Consider the following 22,865-nt stretch of genomic DNA (forward strand, 5'->3'; position numbering starts at 1 on the left):
ATACTACTTACAAAAATGAATTTTAAATAAAGCCTTGAATGTGACATCTGACAACATGAAAGTCCTTAACAAAAACATAGGAAAAGAAACAGGCTCACAGACTTAGGGGTGGGAAGGGATAAATTTGGGATTTTGAGATTTACAACATGTTAGTCACTATATATAAAAATAGATTTTAAAGAAAGTTTTTGTACAGCACAGGGAACTATGTTCAGTATCTTGTAATAACCTTTAATGGAAAAAATACGAAAATGAATATATATGTATATGCATGACTGGGACATTGTGCTGTACACCAGAAACTGACACGTTGTAACTGACTGTACTTCAATTAAAAGAAAAACAGAAAAAAGGCTCTTTGATATGGGTCTTGGCAACAATTCTTTGGATACGACACCTAATGCTATCAACAAAAATAAACAAGTGGTATTACATCAAACTAAAGCTTCTACACAGCAAAAGAAATGATCAACATGTGAAAAGACAACCTACAAAATGGGGGGAAAAACTGCAAACTGTTTATCTGGTAAGGGGTTAATATTCAGAATATCTAAAGAATTCATATAACTCAATAGAAGATAAATAATCCAATTTAAAAATGGGCAAAAAACCTGAATAGACATTTCTCCAAAGATATATGGGAGGCCAGCAGGTATAAGAAAAGTCGCTCAACATCCCTAGTCAATAGGGAAATGCAAATCAAAATCATTAGATACCACCTCATGCCTGTTAGAACGGCCATCATCGAAAAGACTAGAGATACATACTGCTGAGGGTGTGCAGAAAAGGGAAGGCTCAGGCACTGTAGGAGTGCAGGTGGGAATGTAAATTGGTGCAGCCACTACATAAAACAGTATGGTGGTTCCTCAGAAAATTACATAAAGAACTACCATATAATCCAGCAATTCCACTTCTGGGTAATCCAAAGAAAAACACTAACTCAAAATGATATGTGCGCCCTCAAGTTCACTGCAGCGTTATTTACAATAGCCATGCTGTGGAAACAAGCTCAGTGTCCACTGATGAAGAAGGGAAAAGTGACAGACATGACAGAATGTTATTCAGCCGTAAAGAAGAATGAAATCTTGCCATTTACAACACGGATGGACTTTGAGGGCATCACGTTCAGTGAAATAAGTCAAACAGGAAAATATATGATCTCACTTACATGTGGAATTAAAAAAATATGCAAACAAAAAAAACTAAGCTCGTGGACATCGAGAACAGAATGATTTTTCTTGAGGTAGGGGGTGGGAGTTGGGCCAAGTGGGTGAAGGGATCAAAAGGTACAAATTTCCAGTAATAAAATGAAACAGTTATGGGGACATAATATACAGCCTGGTGACTAGTTATAAATACTGTATTTGAAAGTTGCTAGGAGAGTGGATCTTGAAAGTCCTCATCGTAAGGAAAAAAATATTTTGTCAACTATGTATGGTAATGGTTGTTCACTGGACTACTGTGCAGTACATACCAGTACTGAATCATTGTGTTGCACACCTGAAACTGCTGAAAGCGTTACATGTCAATTATACCTCAGTTTTTTAAAAAAGAGCACGTTCCAGCCCTCTGAGCTGGCCCTCGGCAAGAGCCTCGGGAACGTGACCTGCTCAACCACATGCCAGGAGGTCTCATCACGAGTGGCAGTGGCAACCAGGGAACAAAAAAGTAACTGAAGATGAATACGACTAAATGGGCCAAAATGTAAACTCCTGAATTAAATTATATCACCACATTTTCACTACAGTTCCACTGAAGCATCTCTGTGTGGGGTGACAGAATTGGTAGAAAAGTTAGAAAAAGTAGAAATATACACTTATTATTCTAACTGAATCATTAAGGCAATCAAACCTTTCCTTCAAGGCTCTGGTTAAAATCTCAATGTAAATATGTTGGGGGAAGGAGCGCGGGGGGAGTCACATATAAACACCTTGATGCCAAGTATCCAACTAATTGATTATAAATTTAGCAAGTGCCTGAAGGAATGGGATAAACTAGGGCAGGGGTCAGCAAATCTTTTCCATAAAGGGCCAGTTAGTAAATATTTTAGGCTTCGTGGGGCTGGAAGGTCTAACTATTCAGCGGTACCATTGCAGCGCTCGAGCAGCCGTACAGAATCACAAACCATTGAGCATTGGCTGTGTTTCAATAAAATTATACTTATGAAAGCCCTAGTTTGCCAAATTGAGGAAAACCCAGTTTGGCTTATGCATTTTTTCCATGGAATTAAGAGGTCAGGAAAAAAAAAAGAGGTCAGGAAATGTACAGTCATGGAATAGAGCCTGTAAGGTCAGTTTCCCACAGGAGGGGGAGGGTAGAGCACATGCTTAGCATGCACAAGGTCCTGGGTTCAATCCCCAGTGTCTCCATCAAAAAAATAAACCTAATTACCCTCCCCCCCCAAGAAAACAAAAGAGAACAATTTCCCACACGATGGGGTGCTGTGGGCTTGTGCTACCTGAAGAGCAAGTCCCTAGCTGGGACAAAGGGACACAGGTGGAGGTAAGGTGGCAGGGATGGAGGGGAAAGGTGAATTGGGTTCCTATCAAAGGAGCCCAGGGTGTTTTATACGGCCCTTCAGAGTTCATGGGAAGTCCTTCAAGTACATGGAGAGGATAAACAAAGACATTATTCATTGTCTTTTTTTTTTTTTAAGAGCAAAGATGGGACCAGGGGACTCAAGATCTCGTGGATCGAGAGTGCCGAAAGCCTGATCGACATCATATTTATTAGTATACAGCTCAGAAAAAAATGCGATCAAAGAGGTGGGGCTTTAGATATTTCATATGATAAGCACTAAGTTCTGCTTTATTATTCATTGTCTTGATGCTGAAATGAGAATTTAAATTGTAGGCTTTGATTAAACTAAGATTGTTCTCAACACCTAGTTCTAGTCTGTGTAATATAGGAATGAAATATTCCCCCCAAAACAGTGCAGCACCGCGTCCGCGACCCAGGATAACATCCTGCCTCTTTAGCGTTCAGATTGGCCACTCAGCCAGCTTCAGGACAACAATCAAGCAAGTTCTAGTTTAATCCTTTCTGTTTCTAGCTTGTTTCCCCCCACCCTCAAAAGACGCTGCCTCATTTTGTAGCTGCAAAACTTACACCGCTGGGAAGGGCTCATTTCCCAGAAAAGCCTCCCTCAAATGTTAAGGTTGTTAGGAGTCACCTGGAGGACTTGTTAAAATAGACTCTGATCCAGTAGGTCTAGGATGGGGATTGAGAATTAGCATTTCTGACCAGCTCCCAGGTGATGCTGATCTTACTGGTCCACAGACCACACTTTGAGAACCACTTTCCTAAAAGCTGGTCATCCCTCTCTGGGGAGCTCTGGGAGAGTTGGAAAGCTTCCAGTGGCAGGACCTGGAGCCTGAGGGCTCCTGGATGCCTCTCATCCCTTGAGCAAGCCTTTAGGACAAACGATTGATGCCTCCACCCCAGGCAGATCCTGAACAGGTTCGGCAAAGACCGCTGTTCTTTGGCTGGGCCTGGACGGCATGTCAATTAGGCTTCTTAGTGAAGACAAACCAACCTCATTAGTTGGAAAACGACTGGGTTAGCTCTGGGGAGCCAGTGTTAATCAGGTTATGCCCCAGAAGCAGAAACGAACGGTGGGAGTTCGAAAGTGCCAGTTCCTGCCGCGCACAGTAAATGGATTAGGCACTGAATCTGGCTTTTACTTTTAATAAAATGACTCAGCCCTTCCTGGTAGAGGGCTCCCTCCCGCCCTGGCCCCGCGGCAAGGACTCACCTGCAGCATCCCCAGCTGCAGCCGGTAGAGGAGGTTTCGGGCTGTGGGCGTGGACACAATGAGGAGTCTCCTTTTCTCGTAAAACTGATCCAGAAGTGCAGCTGCTGTTCTGACGCCAACGTTGACATTCATGGCTGTAATCAGAAATAACCAGCCCTCTAAACAAACAAAAGTGCAAAAAACTACACTTCAAATTTTAAAAAATTTTTAGAAATAGCCAGGTAGGTCAGAAACTCTACGGGTTGCGGCTCAACACAGGCCACGACAACACACTGTGTCTAAGAGGTCAAGATTCAACTAGGAGGTCCTAGTTTGTTCGGAAGGTGGTCCCAAGAAGCGCCGGGTCGGAGGGTGGGGAAGTGTTAGTTTCCCCTTGCTGCTGACACTCAGCACCACAAACCTAGAGGCTTAACACACACAAATTCTCTTACAGACGCCCTGGGGGAGAATCTGCTTCCGTGCCTCTTCCCGCATCCAGAGGCCTCCTACATTCCTCGGTTCTTACGTAGCCTTTCCCCCACCTTCCAAGCCGGCAGCATCACATCTTCGGGATTTCCCTCCTCTCTGACCCCTGCTTCCCTTATCTTTGACTCGGAGCTCCGCCTCCCTCTTATAAGGTCCCTTGTGAGTCCATTGAGCCCACCTGGGTAATCCACGCTACTCACCCCATCTCAAAATCCTTCACTTAATTACACCTGCAAAGTCCCTTTTGCTACTTAAGGTCATATAGTCACAGGTTCTGGGGATTAGGATGTGGGTATCTGTGGGGGAGGGGCACTACTCTCCTACCTCAGGAAACGAGACAGGGAAGGAAAGAGGTGTGTTCTCTGTACTTTAATGTATGAAATTACAGAGCCTCGGGCATCTAGCTGATGATGCACATCTCTCTCTCTCTCACCTCACTCTGCATGGCTGGGATTAAAGGAGCACAAAGATGAGAAAACACCAGGAAATGAGAAAAAAGTGGAGTACAGAAAGAAATAAGAGACATGCTCAGAATTTTCTGGCTAGTCCAAATTTCACAGTTAGCATTACCCAGCCCAGTTTTTCTTCCTCAGTAGCAACAGCTGACATGTATTGAGAGTTTATCATGTGCCAAGCACCACTCAGCTCCACTGTTCAGTGGATGGCCACGTTTAATCCCTACAACTGCTCAAGCAGTAGGTAAGGCATTTTCTTCCTCATTTAACAGGAGGAGGAAAGATTCCACGTGCCCAAGGTCTGCGTCACTTTCCAGCCAGTGCTGCAAAGCAGGCCTTACAGTGTCGTCTGCAGTAGTGTACTGGCTTTATAAAAAAAAAAAAGACTCTTACACTTGTAGAAGGAAGGAATTTTTAAATAAAATTTTAAAAAACATTTTTTAAAAAGGGTACCTAGAGCAGGACTTTGCTGATTCATAATGGGCCCCAGGTTCCCACCTCCGGCTGCCTCCTCAGAGGAGAGAAATCCGAAGATCCACAGAGGCAAAGGAGGGTGGGTGAGATGGGCTGCCCAGGGATTCGCGGACCGCTTTCACCCATCAGATGAAGAGGGATGGCACTGAACCTTTCAAAGGATAGAGAATGAAACCCTCCCTCCTCCCTGTCCTGGAAATCACAGCCAAAGGGTCTTTAAGCTCGGCTGCAGGCTGGGCCGGAGAGCGGACTGCACTCGTACCTGCACAGGTGGGCTCTGCGCCAGACCACGCCAGGTTGGACTGACACACGCGGGCAGGACTGCCCTGCAGCTCGTAGCCGCCGATGCAGGAGAATTCACAGGTGGCCCCGTAATTATCGCCGTCGCTGGAGCACTTCATGTAGCCGTTCTCCGGGGCGTTGAGTTTGCCGCAGCGTCTGACTGTGTGGGACACAAGCCCAGGGCACAGGTGGGGGTGGTTCAGTGCTGAGCTCCCCACCACAGAGTAACCAGGGAAAGAGCAGGTTCGGAGGCACCAGCTTTGCAACCCGGCTTCCACCTTGGCCCGGGAAGCGAGGGAGTGGGTGGGCCTTGGAATGGTCACTGTTCATACCACCGAGACCACTGAGATGAACTGGGTTAGCCCCCTGTGTTATAGAGGAGGACGTGGAATCCAGAAGGATAAAGAGTAAAGATGGCTAGTAATTAGCTGCCCAAACCATGAGGCATAAAATAAACCTTAAAAACATTTTTTTTAGATACCAAAGCTTCTGGAACACCGAGAACATTGTCTCTTGGTGGCCCAAGCTAGGGGACCAAGCTAACCTCCTTCACAGAAGGACTTACAGACTTTAGCTGGTCACTGAAGGCCCAGGGTGGAAGAGTTACTGAATCATATTCTCCTGGGAAAGCCAGCTGTGGGCTCATGTGGGACTAGCGTACTGCTCTCTCAGACTCCTTAAATGATCTGCCAGCACTGAACCTCATCCGGATTTGGACTGTGAAATTCAGGCAATAAGATGGCACCCACCCCCCAGCCTCATCAGCAGAGGCTAATCCAGAGGGCAAGTATCCCTCTGGTTTGGGGCATTCACGCTGGGTTCTTGCTGGAGACTCCGCTTCCCTTTGCTCTTATGGAGAAAAAAAGCCAATAAGCAGTCATCTTACCTCTGACTTTTACTCGAAATTTGCAGGTGCCCTTGTTCTCAGCTCTGTCATAAACTGTGTACTGGATCTTGTGGTCACCTTCCGGAAAATGCGAGCCTGGGGGTAACCCTTTAAGTATAACGCTTAAAGGGGGAAAAATCAGAAACACCAAAGATGATCATTGTGGGTGTAACAATAATTAGGCCATGATGAACCTAATGATCAAAGATGCAGACAAACCAAGGGACAGCTATTAGGCCCGTTTCACCACTTCACTTCTCAAAGAATAGAATTTTCTGAGCTTTTCTCTGTTTTGGAAGAGCAGTTTGAAACCAGAAAATGGAAGCCCCCAATTCCTGGGAAGTTTTGATTTATTTTTCTTGCTGGAGTGTGGAACAGCGGATGAGAGAGGCTAAGAACCCAGGGCCCAAGTCTTCCTCCCATCCTGCCTTTGTTCCACGGGGGAATCTGTATTTTCTGTGAGGATAATCATTTGAAAGGGTAGTCCAAGCAGTCATTGGCAACTTGGACCTGCAGGGGGCGCTAGAACTTTCTCTGCTTTTTCTGTCTGGGTGAGTGGAGACCTTTCCTGACCAAAAGGCAAGTTCACTGTGACTCCTTGGTGATCCTAATAATAATAAATTATTATCATTTAAGAATATTTAGTCATTTAAGATAATATATTAATATAATGTAATGGATAATACTATATTAATGTGCAATAATTAAGAACAGAATAATATGATTAATAATTTAGCAATGAATTATAATAAATCATTATCACCATTGTTCTTTGCATGTACATAAACTACACATGTCAGGCACGTTCTAGGCATTTCACATATACTCAGTTCTCACAACAACCCTATGAGGTGGGCATTATTATCTCCATTTCATAGATGAGGAAATTGTGGCACCAAAAGATCAAGGAACTCGCCAAGGTCACACAGCAAGGGTGACTCCCACGTCTTTCTTCTCGGCTGACAGGAACGTCTATAGGTACAACATGAGCAAATCCTAGGTTGTGTTTGTTTTTCAACAGATAGATACTTTCCCTTCTCTCTACACTTCTTAGGAGTGATGAGAATATTGGTTAATAAGGGGCATGTGACATTATCATTGTCACCATCGAGGAGAACCTTCCACTCAGGTGGACAAAGTAGTTGTTTAGAAGTATGAAGTGAGGGGTGTTAGGAAAGTGCCAGAAATCCCACCATTAGAGACATGTCACTTTGGTCCTTAGATGCTTTAAGGTCCTCAGGAAGCACAAGTTAAATGCAGATGAACCTGAGAGGGATCATACTTCAAATATGAGTCGCTGCTAACCTCTTGGGGACTCTCATCTGTGACACGCAAATAACAGTCATAAGGAGTAACTGAGGGAACTCACCGGAAGCCCTGGTCTCAGCTTGACACTAGAACCTTCCCTCCTAAAAGGCGACTATATAACAGGAGCTTGCAAAAGACATGGGGGAAGGGGTCACAAGAGAAATGCCGGAGAAGCAAGGAGGCCAAGCGACTGCTGAGAAGGGGACAAGACGGCCTCGTCTGAACTCCTCGTTCTGCGGGAGGGCGCTCCCCACAGCATCCTGCTCCAGCCTTCGGGCTGCGGAACTCGGGCAGCGGACAGCTGCTCTGAACAGAGGGCCAGGGGCTGCTGTGATGCTCTTTACAAATGTCACCCTTCTACCCATAACACACTGGTTACCCACAAAAATGCCAAGGGGAATAGCCCTGCCAGATAAATAGAATCATCTAGTGACCTGATTATTTTGTGTTTATTACACCGGATTTCAATAGCAGTCACTGTTGTGAAAATCTAAGAACCTATTATGGGCTAGGGGCTGGGCCCGGGCATTGTGCTGGGTCCCAAAAGATTCAGAGATTTAAAACCCAACCCCTGATTATATCAACGGTCACTTATTTTTTTTAATCCCAGTTGCCTAAAGTTTCTCCTTAGGGGTTTGTGATGTGTGTATACGACAGCAAATAAATCATTTTCTTAATACTTAAACTTTAACCTTGAGGAGTTACAAGGGGGCACATAACTAAGATTCTCTAAGTTAGACGGTGCACTGGGAAAACATTATCAGGCTGTAGGAACAAAATGTCCTGCTAGGGGTGAGAGACTCAGCCTCTTCCTCGTAAATGTTCTATTATCACTCATAATTGCTTAAAAATGTTTTTTCTTGCCCAGCCGGGGCTGAGAGGATTCTAGAAAGTCTCTCCCTGCTGTATAGCTCATCTGGGGGTAAGTCAGAGGTATTCTCTGTCCAGAGCTGGAAACTCGGTGGGGAGGTCTAACAAGACCATGAACTTTATGGATGTGAACGTGCTGACATGAAGCAGTGGCCTTCAGGGAACACGAAGTCCGATCAGATAGTTGCAGGGGCGCAGGACCAGACGCTAGATTAGAACAACATGTAGCTGGACTTCACCAAAGGGAACCACCCATTTTTAAAAGCATCTGGGATGGATTTCAAACTATTAATGCAGTTGGTCCTGGAGAGTGGGGGGTGAGGCGGGGGCGGGGGGGGAGAAGGCAGGAGGCACCTCTTTTTTTATTTTTAAGTGGTGTCTTTAAGGGTTCAATGTGGTCACACATTTAAAAAGTTAATTAAAGATCAAAAGTTTTGAAAGAAGCAGTTGCCAAAAAACAAGGGATGGAAAAGTTTTGCACTAAACCATACTCATAGAGCACCAGGCAGGGCAGCACTGGGCTCCAACCTGGGAGACGCAGAGGCTTTCCAGGGCGGCCTCGGGCAGGCCCCTGGCAGGCAGTGGGGGTGAGTCTATCCCTGAATGAACCAGTTGGCTTCCTTTTCCTTCTTCTGTCCCTCCTCTTCTCTTTCTCCCACCACCCCTTCTCCCTTCCTTTTTTTCTTTCAACAAATATTTACTGAGAACCACCTACGTGCTAGGCATGATGCTGGGCATTAGGGATACGGCCGTGAACATATTGCAGCGGAGACAGGCCATACACAAACACATAAGTAAAATATACACTATTTCAGATGGTGAAGAAAAATAAAGAAAGGAATGAGGAATGGCTGAAAGAGGGCTGTGCCGAGCCTAAAAGCATAAATAGACCAGCCTAGATACACGTCCTCACTCTGGGTAGTGAACGTCTCACATAAAAGAGGAGGCATCATTCAAGCTGCCAAGTTGCACTTACTCAGTGAGAATGCCATCAGCTGTGTCTCTTCCCTCGGGGGTCTCCCAGGACACCCGGACAGTCAACTTATTGGGTTCAGCAATGCGTTCCTTCACACTTGGGCACTTGATTCTAGGAGGTTCCATATCTGAAAATATAACCAGGACATTCTCACCATCATCAAGAAATATCTTGTCAACTTGGGGTCCAACACCCAGCATTTGGCATGCCCAAAGCTCTCGATGCTCCCCATTTCTGAAGGGCTCCTTCCCCGCTCTGTATTTCTCTTCCCTCGCTTCATCTTGCCTGTTGAGTTTTAAAGACTGAGTACTCACCCGCACGCCACTAAACCTGCCATCAGCTGGCCCTGCTAAGTGTCTTGTCAGGTAATTTATTAGCTACGGCAACTTCCTCCCCATGCTTCAAAACTCTGCCTGCTGACTTGGCAACATGGCAGTTACCCAGCTAGAAGTCATTCAGCCACAGTGAGTCCCTCCTGCTTTAAAGACAGCATCACAGAATACTAGGGAAAGGTGCCTTAGGTATCATCTAGTTTGAGTAAATTCAAGGCAACAAATCTTTAGTGAGTACCTGCCTTCCCCAAGGCATCATCCCAGCTGCTGGGTTTGGGGATGCACAAAGGCAAGAGAATCCCGTGCTTCTCAAAGGGTTTACAGTCTATTAGGGGCATTAGGTTGCCACACATGAAATATGATATGAGGTGGGAAATGGCACTGTTCCAGGTGAGGTAAAAGTAAGTGCTATGGAGGCTTAATGGAGTGACGCGATGCTCTCATTTACCGGATCTGGAAACTAAGGCTCAGAGAGCATAAGTGATTTATTTAAGGCCAGGCATATAAATAATGATAATGTAAATTATAACCCAAATTAGAGCACTTTGCCCTGGAACAAGCTCTCTCTCTTCTGGCTATGTCTGTTTCCAACATACTCCTCAATATCTGGAAACAAACAATGACCTGAGTCCATGCTCCCCTCCAGCCACCACTGGACCACATCTATGGTTTTCGTGTTTGGGGACAGCAGTTTTACCTTGGCTCTGGCCATCCAAAAGCCTCCAAAATTTCCCCAGATAATTTCTCTACCTGGTAACAGAATGTCTGTCCCCTCACTATCAAGGATGGGTTGATAATAAGGGTGAGAAGTAAGTGAGATGTCAGTTTCTTACTGGGTAAACTTCACCTTATCATAGCTAAAGTGAAATCACAAGGGGGAATTCAAACTTGGGCAAATTCTACTTGATGATTCTGAACAGGTAGAGAATGCATTTAAAGCAGACACAGTAAATGAACAACATTTAGATTTGCACTGCTTTATATATCAACTGGTAACTACTTAAATGCTACCACAACCTGAATGAAAATGAAATGACATTAGACTCTGAATCACAAACATCTTTGAGAGATGAAATGCGTCAAGTAAAGTCTTCATATACTTTGTCCTCCATCTTGTCTAACAATTTCTCATTGTATTTAGGGTAAGAAATTATGAACAATTTGTTAAACAATTTCATCCTCAGCTATCCAAATTCATTTTCATTCTACGTCATGCTTCAATGGAGTGTAAATTTACAGCCCTAATACACTAATCCTGAATTGAATAACTACCGTATTTCATCACTATCAATTGTGAGGAGCACCCTAATTTCTGGGATATTAAAATGTGAAAAAATAGGCTTCTTGGAACTGATAAAGTTTCTAAATGCTATGGTGAAGTGGAAGCTGCTTTAAATGTATTAGAGGTGTCTATTTTCAGTTGCTAAGCTTTTTAAAATAATCCTTTTCTTATTTTACTATGATAGGTGATAGAAGACATACTTTTATCATTCAGATGAACATTTCACAGCTTGGGGTGAATCAGAAAGACAAGTATACAGTACCTGCCCTCTGCTGGCAGTCTCATAATTGGAAAGCATTTTTTAAAAAATTTAAATCAAAAAGAGAGCGGCCAAGGAGAGGAGCTAGATTTCAATGTAGAATTACTTTGTGTTACCGTATTTTCTTGGAGCGACACTGTCAGAGTGAAGACACTGTCAGGCTCTGTGTCATGTAAACTAAACATCTGGATGATATGCTGGGTTTTTTTTTCATATAAACGGCATACTGACACTGTGACCAAACATCGCTCCAAATGAAGTTATCTGGGTGAAGAGTCTCAGAGCTTCCCAAAGCCAGCTTATGACAGCTAACAATGATCAGTCGAAACTGTCCTAATTTTTCAAAAGCACTGCTCTTCCAAATCAGAAACTAGAAGAAAGAAATCACTAAAAATAATAGCTAATATTTACTGAACCCTCCTACATGCCCACCCCATGCTAGATACCATCCCTGCATTATTTCATTGACTTCTCCCCACCACCCACTAGACTAAGCATTGTTATTCTCATCCTCATTTCTAGACTGGGAAATATTTCCTCTCTTTTGGAATTTCTCTGTGGTCTGGAATTTTAAGACATGATCACATATTTTTAAAATTATTTTAATAAGCTGAACCCTTCCGTGTGTCTGCCTGCTGCTGACCTAGTGTTTTCCTCCATCCTCCGCACATACGCTCTTTCGTGGTCGCCTGCTCTAGCTTCCCCGTAAGTCATCAAAGAGCGGCAGCAGGACTCAGTTCTGTTGCATCCTCAAGCATCATACCCTGTCTTTCAGCTGATGAGACCAGCTGGCCGGCCCTTCGGCAGATGCTCCAGAAACCTAAGCCTATTATTACACAGCCGTGGCCATCATTGCTTTTTAGAAGTTATAAATTTCCATGAATGAAATAAACAAAGTTACTATAGAAACATAATCACGTTTCCCTGTTGAGTCAGGATGCCTACAGGGCCAGTTATTGTGTGGAAACCCTGCAACTCTCCTGAAAATCCTGGCCTCTGCCCCACTCATTGGAGCCATTTGACAAACTGTGTCCCTCCTCTGTGCTCTAGTTCCCTCTCTGCGTATAAAATGTCAGAAACCAATATATCGCGCTGTATCAACTACTGTTTATCTGAGAAGCTAAACTATATACTTGGGGAATATTTAACACGTCTAACCAAGTAGAGGGTAGAAATAAGAAAGAGATCCAAAAGGACAATGTTCTGGCCAACAGATTAAGAAGGGAAAAAAACCCAAAAACCTTTAAACTCAGGCTATAAATTAACTGCATCCTAAAATGTTTGCTTTAAATAACGTTTTCCAGGTTCCAGGAGACCTGTGTTTGAAGATGACCACTAGAGGTATGATGAAAAGGTGTTTCAGAACATGACAGTGACGTGTGGCTGAGACTGCCTGACCTGGTGGGGGGTTTCTTCTCTTTCTCCAACTCATTCTAGGGCAAGATGACATTCTTATCTTCAGTAAAGGACCGTCACAGCTGCTCACAGCAAACAGATCCATTCAATACCCCTTTCCTCTCTGATGTCCTCCACAACCCATTCAAACTGGCTTTTAAAAAACATTTTAATTAATTACTTTAGGGCTTGGGGGGGTAATTAGGTTTATTTATTTAGTTTTTTTGTTAAATGGAGGCACTGAGGATTGAACCCAATGCATGCTAAGCATGCACTCTACCACTAAGCTATACCCTCCCCTGCTAAACTGGCTTTTTAACTGCTGTTTCTCTCCCTTCTTTTAGCCTTTGACCTTTCACACCAACTCCCTCTCAATCTGTATAGTCTATGTGGCAGAGACCAGTGGTTGTTCACCCACTCTCTGATTCCCCTTACTTTTAGTGCAGAAGTTTCCCTGGGTCTGTGGCCTTTCAGAAAGAATACTGTATTTCCTGGCCTCCTCTGAAGTTAGATGTGGCCTTGTGAAGTTAGGTGGGTCCCACCAATGGGTTGTGAGAAAAAGTAATGTGTGCAACTTCTGGGTTGTGCTTTTAAAAAAAAGGTGTGTATATGGGGAGGGGGCCTCCACTTTTTCTTTCTCCTCCACTCCACTTTAAAAACATTTTTTATTATTATTTATTCATTTATTTTTGGGTGGTAATTAGGTTCATTTAACTTATTTATTTTTAGAGGGGGTACTGGGGATCGAACCCAGGATCTTGTGCATGTGCTCTACCACTTGAGCTATATCCTGCCCCCACCTCCTCCACTCCACTTTGAATGTGGATGAGCTGGAAAGCTGGAACTGCCATCTAAGGAAGTCCAATTATCTGACTGGAGAGGCCACGTGGAGAAAATGAGAAATGATGTAGGGAGACAGAGAGAGAAAGAGACTCAACGCCAGCCAGTAGAGCCACCTCGGAGTGAGATGCCAGACATGGGAGTGATGCCCTCTTGCATCCTCCAGCCCCACAGTCAGACACCTCAGCCATTACTATGTGGGACAGAGATGAGCTGTCCCCACCCAGCCCTGCCCAAATTCCTAAGCCAAACAACATGAGCAATAACGTGGTAGTTTGAATGAACTGTTTTGGGTAGTCTGTTGTACAGCAATAGGTTACTGATACAAACATAAAACAGTTTGAAGCTGGGGATGGAGGAAGGAAGCGGTCGTTTCACGAGGCATAGGAAGACAGGGAGCGCCAAGGCAGTACAACCCCGGACACTGAAACCTTGCCCGCTTGCTTGCTTCCCCCAGCTGGAGTGTAATCCTTGTAAATGTCTCTGGAAAGTGGTTCCATTTCTGCGGCATCATGTAAGATATTAGCAAACTCTCCCCAGTGGCCAAGGGTCAAGAAGACAAGCAATGAACTCCACAATCAGAAGTCACTGTCTTCACCAGAAAGATGCCAAACTAAAAATTCATTGGTGATATGTTTATATTAGAGAGGGCCACTAAGAGTCGACCTGTTCAGTTTACACTAGCAAATCCTGCCAGGTAAAAAGTGGCGCAGTATCCCAATCAAATCATTCCAAAGCTGGAGCTAGTTTCCTAAAAGCTTGCAAAAGAATGTGTATTTGTCAACCCAGGAAAAAATTAGGATGATTTAAGAGCATACAGCAATGCACTGATAAATTTACTCTTAGCCCCACAATGTTTCTATCTTCAACTGAATCTCTGGAAATAATGCTATTCATGCCCAGCAAACTTCCTTATGGGTCACTGGGTAAACCCAGCTGGCAGATAGCTGGGAAGCCAGAAAAGTATTCCATCCATTTGCATATCTGAAATCTCAGAGAGTATTTTTTATTCCAGAATTTCATTCACGTTAACTCTCCAGCTATTCTATTCTGTAGGAACTATAAGAACAAGCCGAGAGCAATTCTAAAAACCATGTTGGTTTGTACATTGTTCTTTGTTAAAACAACTGGAGGGGAGGGCATAGCTCAGTGGTAGAGCACATGCTTAGCATGCACGAGGTCCTGGGTTCAATCCCCAGTACCTCCATTAAAAAAATAAATAAAAATAATTAAATATTTAAAAAAAAACCAACTAAATGGGGCTCTCTGCATGTCCAAAGATACTGGGTTTTCATTGTCCATGGGTTTTGAACTTTCTTGAATTTCTTTCTCTTCCCCTTTTGGCCCAGGAAAGAGTGTTGGTCTACAGGAGAGATCATGTGTCTACTCAAAATCTGGTCTCTAGATGAGGACTCGTAATTCTAACTGTCCATTGTTCTATCTAAATGCTGATGTAACCAAAAAGAACTAAAAATGGAAAGAAAGAAAAAATATCTCCCCGGCCCAAACAATAGTTGTTCCAGTCTAAGGTTTCTTTTTTTCTATATCAATGGAAGTTGTGGCTCTCGAAATACTTTACCCTCTTGCAATTTGCAGTATGTTTTAAGTCCTGCACTGACATTTCTGTGTCTGTTCCTGAAATAGTCATGGATTTGACTCCACTGCCAGAGTGTGGTCGGCAGAAGAGAATTAATTTTAACTCATGGTACTTTCAAATTAGCCAGACCACAGAACTGACCATCTCAGAGTCAAAAGTAAGCCCAGTGTTCTCTCTTCCCTCCAGATCTGGAGCAGAACTGGGACAATCTGCTCAGCACTGCACACAGCTCATGCCAAGAGGCGCCGTTCAAGTTGTGTGGACATCTGGGAACTGCTCGGCCCCCATGTGTCAGCTCCGAAACTAGGCTGAGGCTCTGAGCTATGCTCAGGGACCCCCTCGCCCTGCCAACACACAAACAAAGTCATTAAACTAATTTAAATCCATTTAATGCCAAAAGAGTCGGTGACATCTCTGGAGGAAAATTCACTGGGGACAAACTCTAGCTTATCTGTCACAAAATCAAAGAAAGAATCGCCTGCTTGCTTTGTCCGTTTCTCTCTCTTTCCTGGGAGCTCAATGCTCTCCCATGGCGCAAGGGTCCCCTTTTCACCACTTCCCCTTCACTGCGCAAATACCCCTTCCCCCCAGATATGCCTGAACCTTGCCCTGGCCCAATCTAAGATAAATCCCCTGAAATGGGGGTTCATTCCTTAGTCCTTTCTCTCTCCCTCTGGGAAGGTTCCAGGCCCATCTGGTCCAGCTTAAGATATGCTTGTTGCTTTTTGAGAACAATCAGCAATTTCTTTCCATTGTTGTGCACCATCTGGACATCTGAACAGTGGGATCCCTAGAGGACCTTCTGCCAATGCTCACTTCGCAGGAGGATTTGTGAGCTCTCCTCTCCTCCCGTCACCGCTGCCCCTTCCACTGTGAGGGAAGAGAGGCTCAGAAATGGGGGGGAGAGGGTTTGTTTCGAAGAGCTAGCTTGCACCTACCAAGTCACAGGGGAGACAGTAAAAGCAAGATCTGTGAGGAGCGACTGTGACCTGAACATCTGGCCTCAGGTCATAGCCTTCAAAAGGAGCATGTCGGGAGTTCACAGCCTCAGAGCTACCCTACCTGCTCGGGCTGGGCTGGGCGGACTTCTCCTGACTGAGAAGTACAGTGACTCAGCGGGAGACGTCCAAAACCTCAGAAAAAGGTCGCTGTGCCAAATATTCTGTTGGCGCTAAGTTTTCCTATAATAATCTCCTCTTTACCGCCTGGATGGAAAGTCTCAAGATTATATTTCTCAGACTCCTGCTGCCAGCTGGGTGCCGGATAGGTTTACCAAGGGGAGGCACTCCCATGAGAACAGAAGGCCGGGAGAAGGTGGAAGCCATTATGCTGCTGGTAGGAGCATCAGTGAGGGGGTCCTGGGCTCCTGACTTCATTCTCATCAGTAATGGTGTCAGTTACAGAAATGTCAGCATCGAGGGTGGCCTTATGGACTTTGGGTAGCACTGCCAGCCCACTTCTGCTCCCCCAGCCCTTGGTTGGTATGGCTTTCTGCTGTAACCGATCTCTGGTAACAGTGGTGTTCCTCTTTCGCTCCTCCAGCTCTTCCTAGATTTTTGTCACCAGTGCCCTGTATTAAATTCTCTGTTTGAAATACCTAGAATGGTTTCTGTTTTCCCAATTACTGATCAATTCAAATTCCTACCTAAATCCTAGAAAAAGAGAAGCCTGGAATAAATGAGTCGGTTATCTGAGTAGTTATTTGGACCTGGTGTCAAATGGATACAAGGTGCGGTCCAGGCTGTGACTGATATAGAAGGGTTTTGCTCACATCTTGGTCCAGGGCCCCTTGGCTGAAGCTCATTAACCACAGAACTGCAGAGGATGGCTGATGCTGCCAAGGGAGACAGTGGACAGTGGTACCATCACGAAGACACCAAGGCCAGAGGAGTTGTTGCACATCTGCCCCCAGAGGGTACCATCCAGTTTCAGTCGCGTTCCTGAAGTATCTGCCCCAGGCACCGAGCAGTCAGGAAGCAGTCCTCGGGGTAAAGCACTTTAGCAGACTGAGCTGAACAATTTCCTGGAGGATGGGCAGACCCCAGCAGGCTAAGAGCCAGGCTCCTGTGGCTGGCGGCCTTGGTACCTCAGTGCCAGAGCTGTCTCTGGATTCAGGAACTGTGAGCCTGAGAGCCTGGAGACATAGGCATAGCTCTATGCAATGTCAAGAAAGTCTCTCAGGCCTCATCTGTAGATGGGAGATTGATCCCAGGACCTCGTGCATACTAAACACACACTCTACCACTGAGCTATGCCCTCCCCCAACCTGGGAAGCTTATTTATAACCCCACTTGCCTCTTCCAGCTGTCCCCCGTCAGGCTCACTGAATCAGAATCCCTAGGGTAGGACCAAGCTATAGCAAGGTTCTAAAAGATATTCAAGTGATTCTAGTAAGTATCCAGGGTGGGGATCTATTGCCCCTACCCGGGTGATTCTCAGTGGGGAAGTGATTTTTCTCCTTTCCCTCCTCCTTCCTCCAGGGGTCATGTGAGAATGTCTGAAGACATTTTTGGTTGTCGTAAGTGGGAGCTGGGGGAAGGTGTTACTGGCATCTAATGGGTAAAAGCCAAGGCTCTGCTGAGCCTCCTATAGAACAAAGGACAGGACCCCACAACAAATAATTCTCTGGCCCCAAATGTCCATTGTGCCAAGTTTCAGAAACCCTGCCCCAGAGCATGGTCCAGCAGCATCCCAGCCTCCAACCCAGATCGGCTGAATCAGAATCCACATTTTCCCCCAGGTTCCCAGGTGATTCCCTGGCACCGTTCAAAGTTGGAGGAGCACAGCCTTAGACCCGCGGCTCTCTTTAAGCACTGCAGAATCGCCAGGGGGGCTCATCAAAGCAGGAAAGGGGCCCCATCCTCACAGTTTCTGATTCAGCAGGTCTGGGGTGGGGCCAAGATTTCTGCCTTTCTAAAGAGCTCCAGTGTTGCTGTTGCCTCTCCCTGGACCACACCTGGACCACACCTAAGATCCATCGCTCAACACACCCAGAGCAAGATAAAACAGCCAAATCCTTTCCAGTGTAGCAAACTGAGCGCTTGCTAACTACCAGGGTCAACAGCAGAGGAACGACGTCTGTGTGCTGAGACACGCAGATGCTCTCTGCCCGACTGGCCAACAAACGTCACCACCTCTGCTCAATGCTACAAGGCAGATCCCTGAACTAAAGCAGTGGGATTGCCCGGTAGCTCCGCCAGCCTCCAGCTGCCTCAATTGCAAGCCAAGAAGGAGACAAAGTCAAATGAAAGCCATCAGCTGTGATGAGGCGAGGTCTGTGCTGAGCCAGAGAGGTAGGGATGAAGAGAGCCACAGAAAGCCTAACTGGGTGCCTGCGCTTTACGCACAAGATATTGATGCTTCCTTAAAAATCCACTGTACAGAAACCCCCTGCTCCTCCCAAGTATGTGCCTCCTGAGAGTGGCGACATTTTCTTACCCACACAGGAGGCTGGTCGGCCGCTCCAGGCCTTGTTGTCCATGCACGTGACTGTCCGCTCCCCTTTCAATGTGTATCCTGGTGAGCAATAGTACTCACACCGGGAGTTAAAGTAGGCACCATCGACACACTTAAACCCTCCATTTGCTGGCATGGCAAGGGTAGGACATCGTTTTTCTGAAAAAGAGACAACCAGAGAGTCAGCATTTCTTAGTTTTTGTCCACGGAGTTTCAGAGTCCAGAAACTCTGAAAGCATAGGGTGAAAAATGAATTGAAATACAATGGATAGAATTAGAGAAACGATGGATGGTTGCATGTCACACAGAAGGGACACAAAGGTTCACATCAGACTAGCTCAGGTTGCCTTCCCAGCTAAACCACTGCCTTCAGCTGGGTTTCTCAGAAACAGACGCTGAGACCAGGATTTGTGTGCAGGTGGTTTAGTAAGGAAGTGCTCCCAGTGGGGCCCAGTGAGGGGTGGGGGAGGCAGGACAGGGGAGGGGACGAAGCCGGATTAGGGGGCATCTCTGGCGAAGCGAGCCTCAACCTGATCCAACAGGGGAGCTCTGGGGAGTGCAAGTCATTAAGAGCAAAGCGCTCAGGAGCTGGGGGATGGACACGCAGAACTGGTAGAAGGGCGTTCAGGGATATCTGGGGGAAGCGCTGAAAATGTCCACTGCAGTCGTCACACGGCTGCAGCTCCAAGCCTCCGCTTCCCCAACTATAAACTAATGGCGCCCGCATCAATAGCGCTGTTGCAAAACTTGCATGTATGTATGCAATATAATGTATCTGTGCAGTCAAACTGTAATAATTCTACCTAATGAAATTGAAAACAGAAAAAAAAAAACCAAAAACAGAACAAAAAACTTGCACGCATGTGAAATGCGTGGCGCACAGCAGGTGCTCCGTCACCACAGCTGTTTTGAATCGCGCTGGCATCTAAAATGCGCTTCAACAATGCCGTGCCGCTTGCGGTTTCCCAAATGAGATCCGACTTTTCCTGAAGCTAAAAGTCAGTCCCTGAAATACTCTTCCAGTCTTCTCCCCTGAGGCGCACTGCCTTTCAAGGAATAAGCATCTTTCTGAAGTAATTCTTCCCCTGCCTCCCTAAGCTCTACCCCTTGGGAGAGCGCTTGTCTCTGCTGCCGGGATTCCGGGGCGTAGCATCGTTCCTGTACTTCTACCTCCGTTTACACCCCTGCCCGCGGTCTCTGATGCTATTCTGTGAGACCCCTGATGGCAGAGCCTGTGTGTCCTGTTTCTAAATCCCCAACTCCTTTCCAGGGCCCGGCATTTACTGAACAGACATAACCTCCGTGCTAAACAAACCTCTGTTCTCTCCCCCTTTCCAAACAGCTAGCTGATCATACCCTTCCGTCTGATGCGCATCATCTCACTTCTGCTGTATCTTAGAAACTCACTGCCTTCTGCTCACAAGGGGACTTTTTATCATCAAAGACCACAACACACTGAGTAAAATTCCCTGGTCTCAGAGCAAAAGAACTTTGGTCCCGATCGGCCCTGGGGTCCCAACATGGGGCTGGGCTACTCACGCTTGCAGATGACCTTGTCGGACCACCGTTTGTTTGACTGGCAGATCAGCTGGGAAGAGCCGTGCAGCTCGTAGCCCTTCCGGCAGCGAATGTCACACCTGGTTCCCAGGGCTGTTTTGTAGTATCCTCCTTGAGGGGCCCTGCAGTACACATCCCCATACTTCACCTTGATGGGGGAGCACCATGGGGCGTCTACAGGTAGCAGAAACAAAGGAGAGGAGAAATAGAAAGTGACACCTTCAGAAAACATGTCTCCTCATTCTCAAAGCCCCTGGCTGGCTGCATTCCAGGTTTTGAACCTCCAGATAGCGCCCCATGTCTTTTAAGGTGTCTCTCAGTGGAAGGGTTATGATCATGGGACTAGGTGTCAGACATATGTGAACATGGGTCCAGGTTCCTCCATTAATAGCTACGTGACCTTGGACAAGTTACTTAACCTCTCTGAGTCAGTACCTCTACCTACGTCATAGGGCTTTTATAAGGACCAAGCGGAGGGGGAGAAGCATATCAAGCACCTAGCACAGTGCCTAGCACATAGTAAACGTTCAATAAATGCTTTCTTTTTAGTATTTCCCTTAACTAATAATTCTCTTGAGGGCAACTGATACTGTTGTGAACTCTAACTCCAACCATCTCACATAGTGGCAGAGCAGTCAATAATTGGTTAATTTAGATTTTCTTCCAAGTCTGTATCATAGTCACTGTAAAAACTCATAACACAATCTTAATTAATGTTAAGGAAGCTACAATTTCCAGGGGTTTGCCATAGGATATAATTTGGACAGTCACAGAACAATTGCTCCCCACAGGGAGACAACTTCCCTTTTCAGATGTCCCCAGTGAAGTCCCATTTCGGTAAGAGAGCACACCCTTCTCAAATGGCACAGTTCCAGGGTGTTATGATTTTGGCCTCACACTTGCCCAGAGCACAGCTAGGATGACACAAATTAATCAAAACCCCTCCCCTGGGCCTTTGGAAGATGCTCGCTGAGAGCCATAAAATTAGTACGGCAAGACTAGCTCCTCGAAAGTTCCCAGAGTGGCCAGTGCATAATCAGTGGGGACCGGAAACGAGCTCCTTCTAGCCTGTCCGGCTCTCCAAGCCATGAACAGGCACCCCCTCCCTACAGCTGCCCAGCTCCTCGCTCCACCCCAGCACCTGTGAGCTCTCAGCGAGTGGGATTCGTGCGCCATCATGTGGCCAGGAAGGAGGAAATTCACTGTTCGACTTTCCTAGGAATTCTATTCTGAGGATGCGTTTCTGGCTGCTTCTCAGCCCTGAAAACCAGCAGTTATGTCCAAGTCTTATGCATAGACTGTTTTTGTTTTTTTTTTAACTTTTATGCTTTCACATATCCTTTGGCTCATATTTTCATCCTATACTGTTTTGCAGACAGCTGAAAATGGGTATTAAAGTCGGGACTCAAGCAATATTCCCTGCACTTTCTGGGGAAAAGTGATGTCCCAGGCTTAGTCTAGAGCTGATTAAATTTGACCACGTGGATACAGACTTGTAGGAGCTTCCACTAGGCCTACAGGCCTTCCTTGAGCAAAGTTTCCTTCTTCTGGGGTTTACACATATAGTCTGTGCTAACATTTTTAAATGAGAAAAATCTGGACCCTGAAGCAAGGTACAAAATAGCATCTCCATTATTTTCTTCAAAGCATAAAAGAATTCTTGAACCAGTTTGAGATGTTCTTTCTTTGGTGATGGCTCCAGGTAAGCCATGAAGCTAAAAGATTTCAAGATCACAGGTAAATGAGGAGCCTCTGGGGAATGCTGGCTTAGCACTGCCAAGTTGTGGCTATTTCTTCTATAATCAAAAGTCCTTAAGGCAAATTCTGGAAAAACCCATAGATGCCTACTACTCAAATAAAACTGAGATTTGGAAACTACTGGCTTCTGTGACCACTGGAGGTGGTCTATTTCTCTCTCTCTCTTTCTGTCTTTCTTTCCCAACTGTAATAGGAAGGACCACCTACAAGGAAGCTCCCAAATGCACTTTTTATAGTTTACAGTCAGAGGACTTTCACGGTGTTGAATCTTACAAATCATCTGTCAGTTTACCTCTCTATCCCGGTCATCTCGGCCTGCCTCACTTCCTTTTAGTTCCCCTGTCTGCCCTGTCCCCCATCTGGACTGCAAGATCTCTGTTCTCCCCCAGCTCTAACCTGCTTCTTCTCTTGCCAACTGGTCTCCTTCACTGCCCCCTCCCCCACCATCTCACAGGTCACACTATAGCACCCTTGACTGATAACTGGGTTCCAGAGAGAAAATGAAATCCCCACTGGAGGTGGCAGCAGGGTGATGAGGTGAGAATGAATATGGGAGACCCAGACGGAGAAGATGGAAACATAGTGAGCTGCTGGAGTATAGGGGATATGATACTGGGCAGACTGGAGAGGTCTGGGCACACATGCTAACTCTGTCATCTCCTAGTAACCCTGGACAACTCAATACATTTTTCAGGGAACCAGATTCCTAACCTATAAGAGATAGGAGTGGATTACATTATTTCCAATGTCCCATCTAGCATAGCTTTAAAGTTGTAGGATTCAAATTCTGTCTTATTCCTCCCCGATCCCCTACCCATCTCACAGCCATGCCAACCTCCTTACTCCTTCTGACTGTTAACTTTTCTCATCTCCTGTAACCCTTCCAGCTGAAGGCAAGTCCTTTTTGCATTCTGGGTCT

At 45.7% G+C, this 22,865-nt stretch overlaps 1 protein-coding gene across 2 annotated transcripts in view; it reads right to left on the bottom strand.

Moving 5' to 3' along the window:
• Positions 1 to 22,865, bottom strand: part of SRPX (sushi repeat containing protein X-linked) — a 94,276-nt gene that overhangs the window by 19,297 nt on the left and 52,114 nt on the right. For both annotated transcript variants that reach the window (XM_015245730.3, XM_015245729.3), the window contains 6 exons: positions 20,171 to 20,362; positions 18,614 to 18,790; positions 9,471 to 9,597; positions 6,317 to 6,438; positions 5,411 to 5,590; positions 3,755 to 3,888 (listed from right to left, as the gene is read on the bottom strand). In XM_015245730.3, coding sequence (XP_015101216.2) covers positions 3,755 to 3,888; positions 5,411 to 5,590; positions 6,317 to 6,438; positions 9,471 to 9,597; positions 18,614 to 18,790; positions 20,171 to 20,362 — 932 coding nt within the window. The remainder of the gene's footprint in view (positions 1 to 3,754; positions 3,889 to 5,410; positions 5,591 to 6,316; positions 6,439 to 9,470; positions 9,598 to 18,613; positions 18,791 to 20,170; positions 20,363 to 22,865) is intronic.

Source organism: Vicugna pacos, chromosome X (genome assembly GCF_048564905.1).
Source record: "Vicugna pacos chromosome X, VicPac4, whole genome shotgun sequence".
NCBI lineage: Eukaryota > Metazoa > Chordata > Mammalia > Artiodactyla > Camelidae > Vicugna > Vicugna pacos.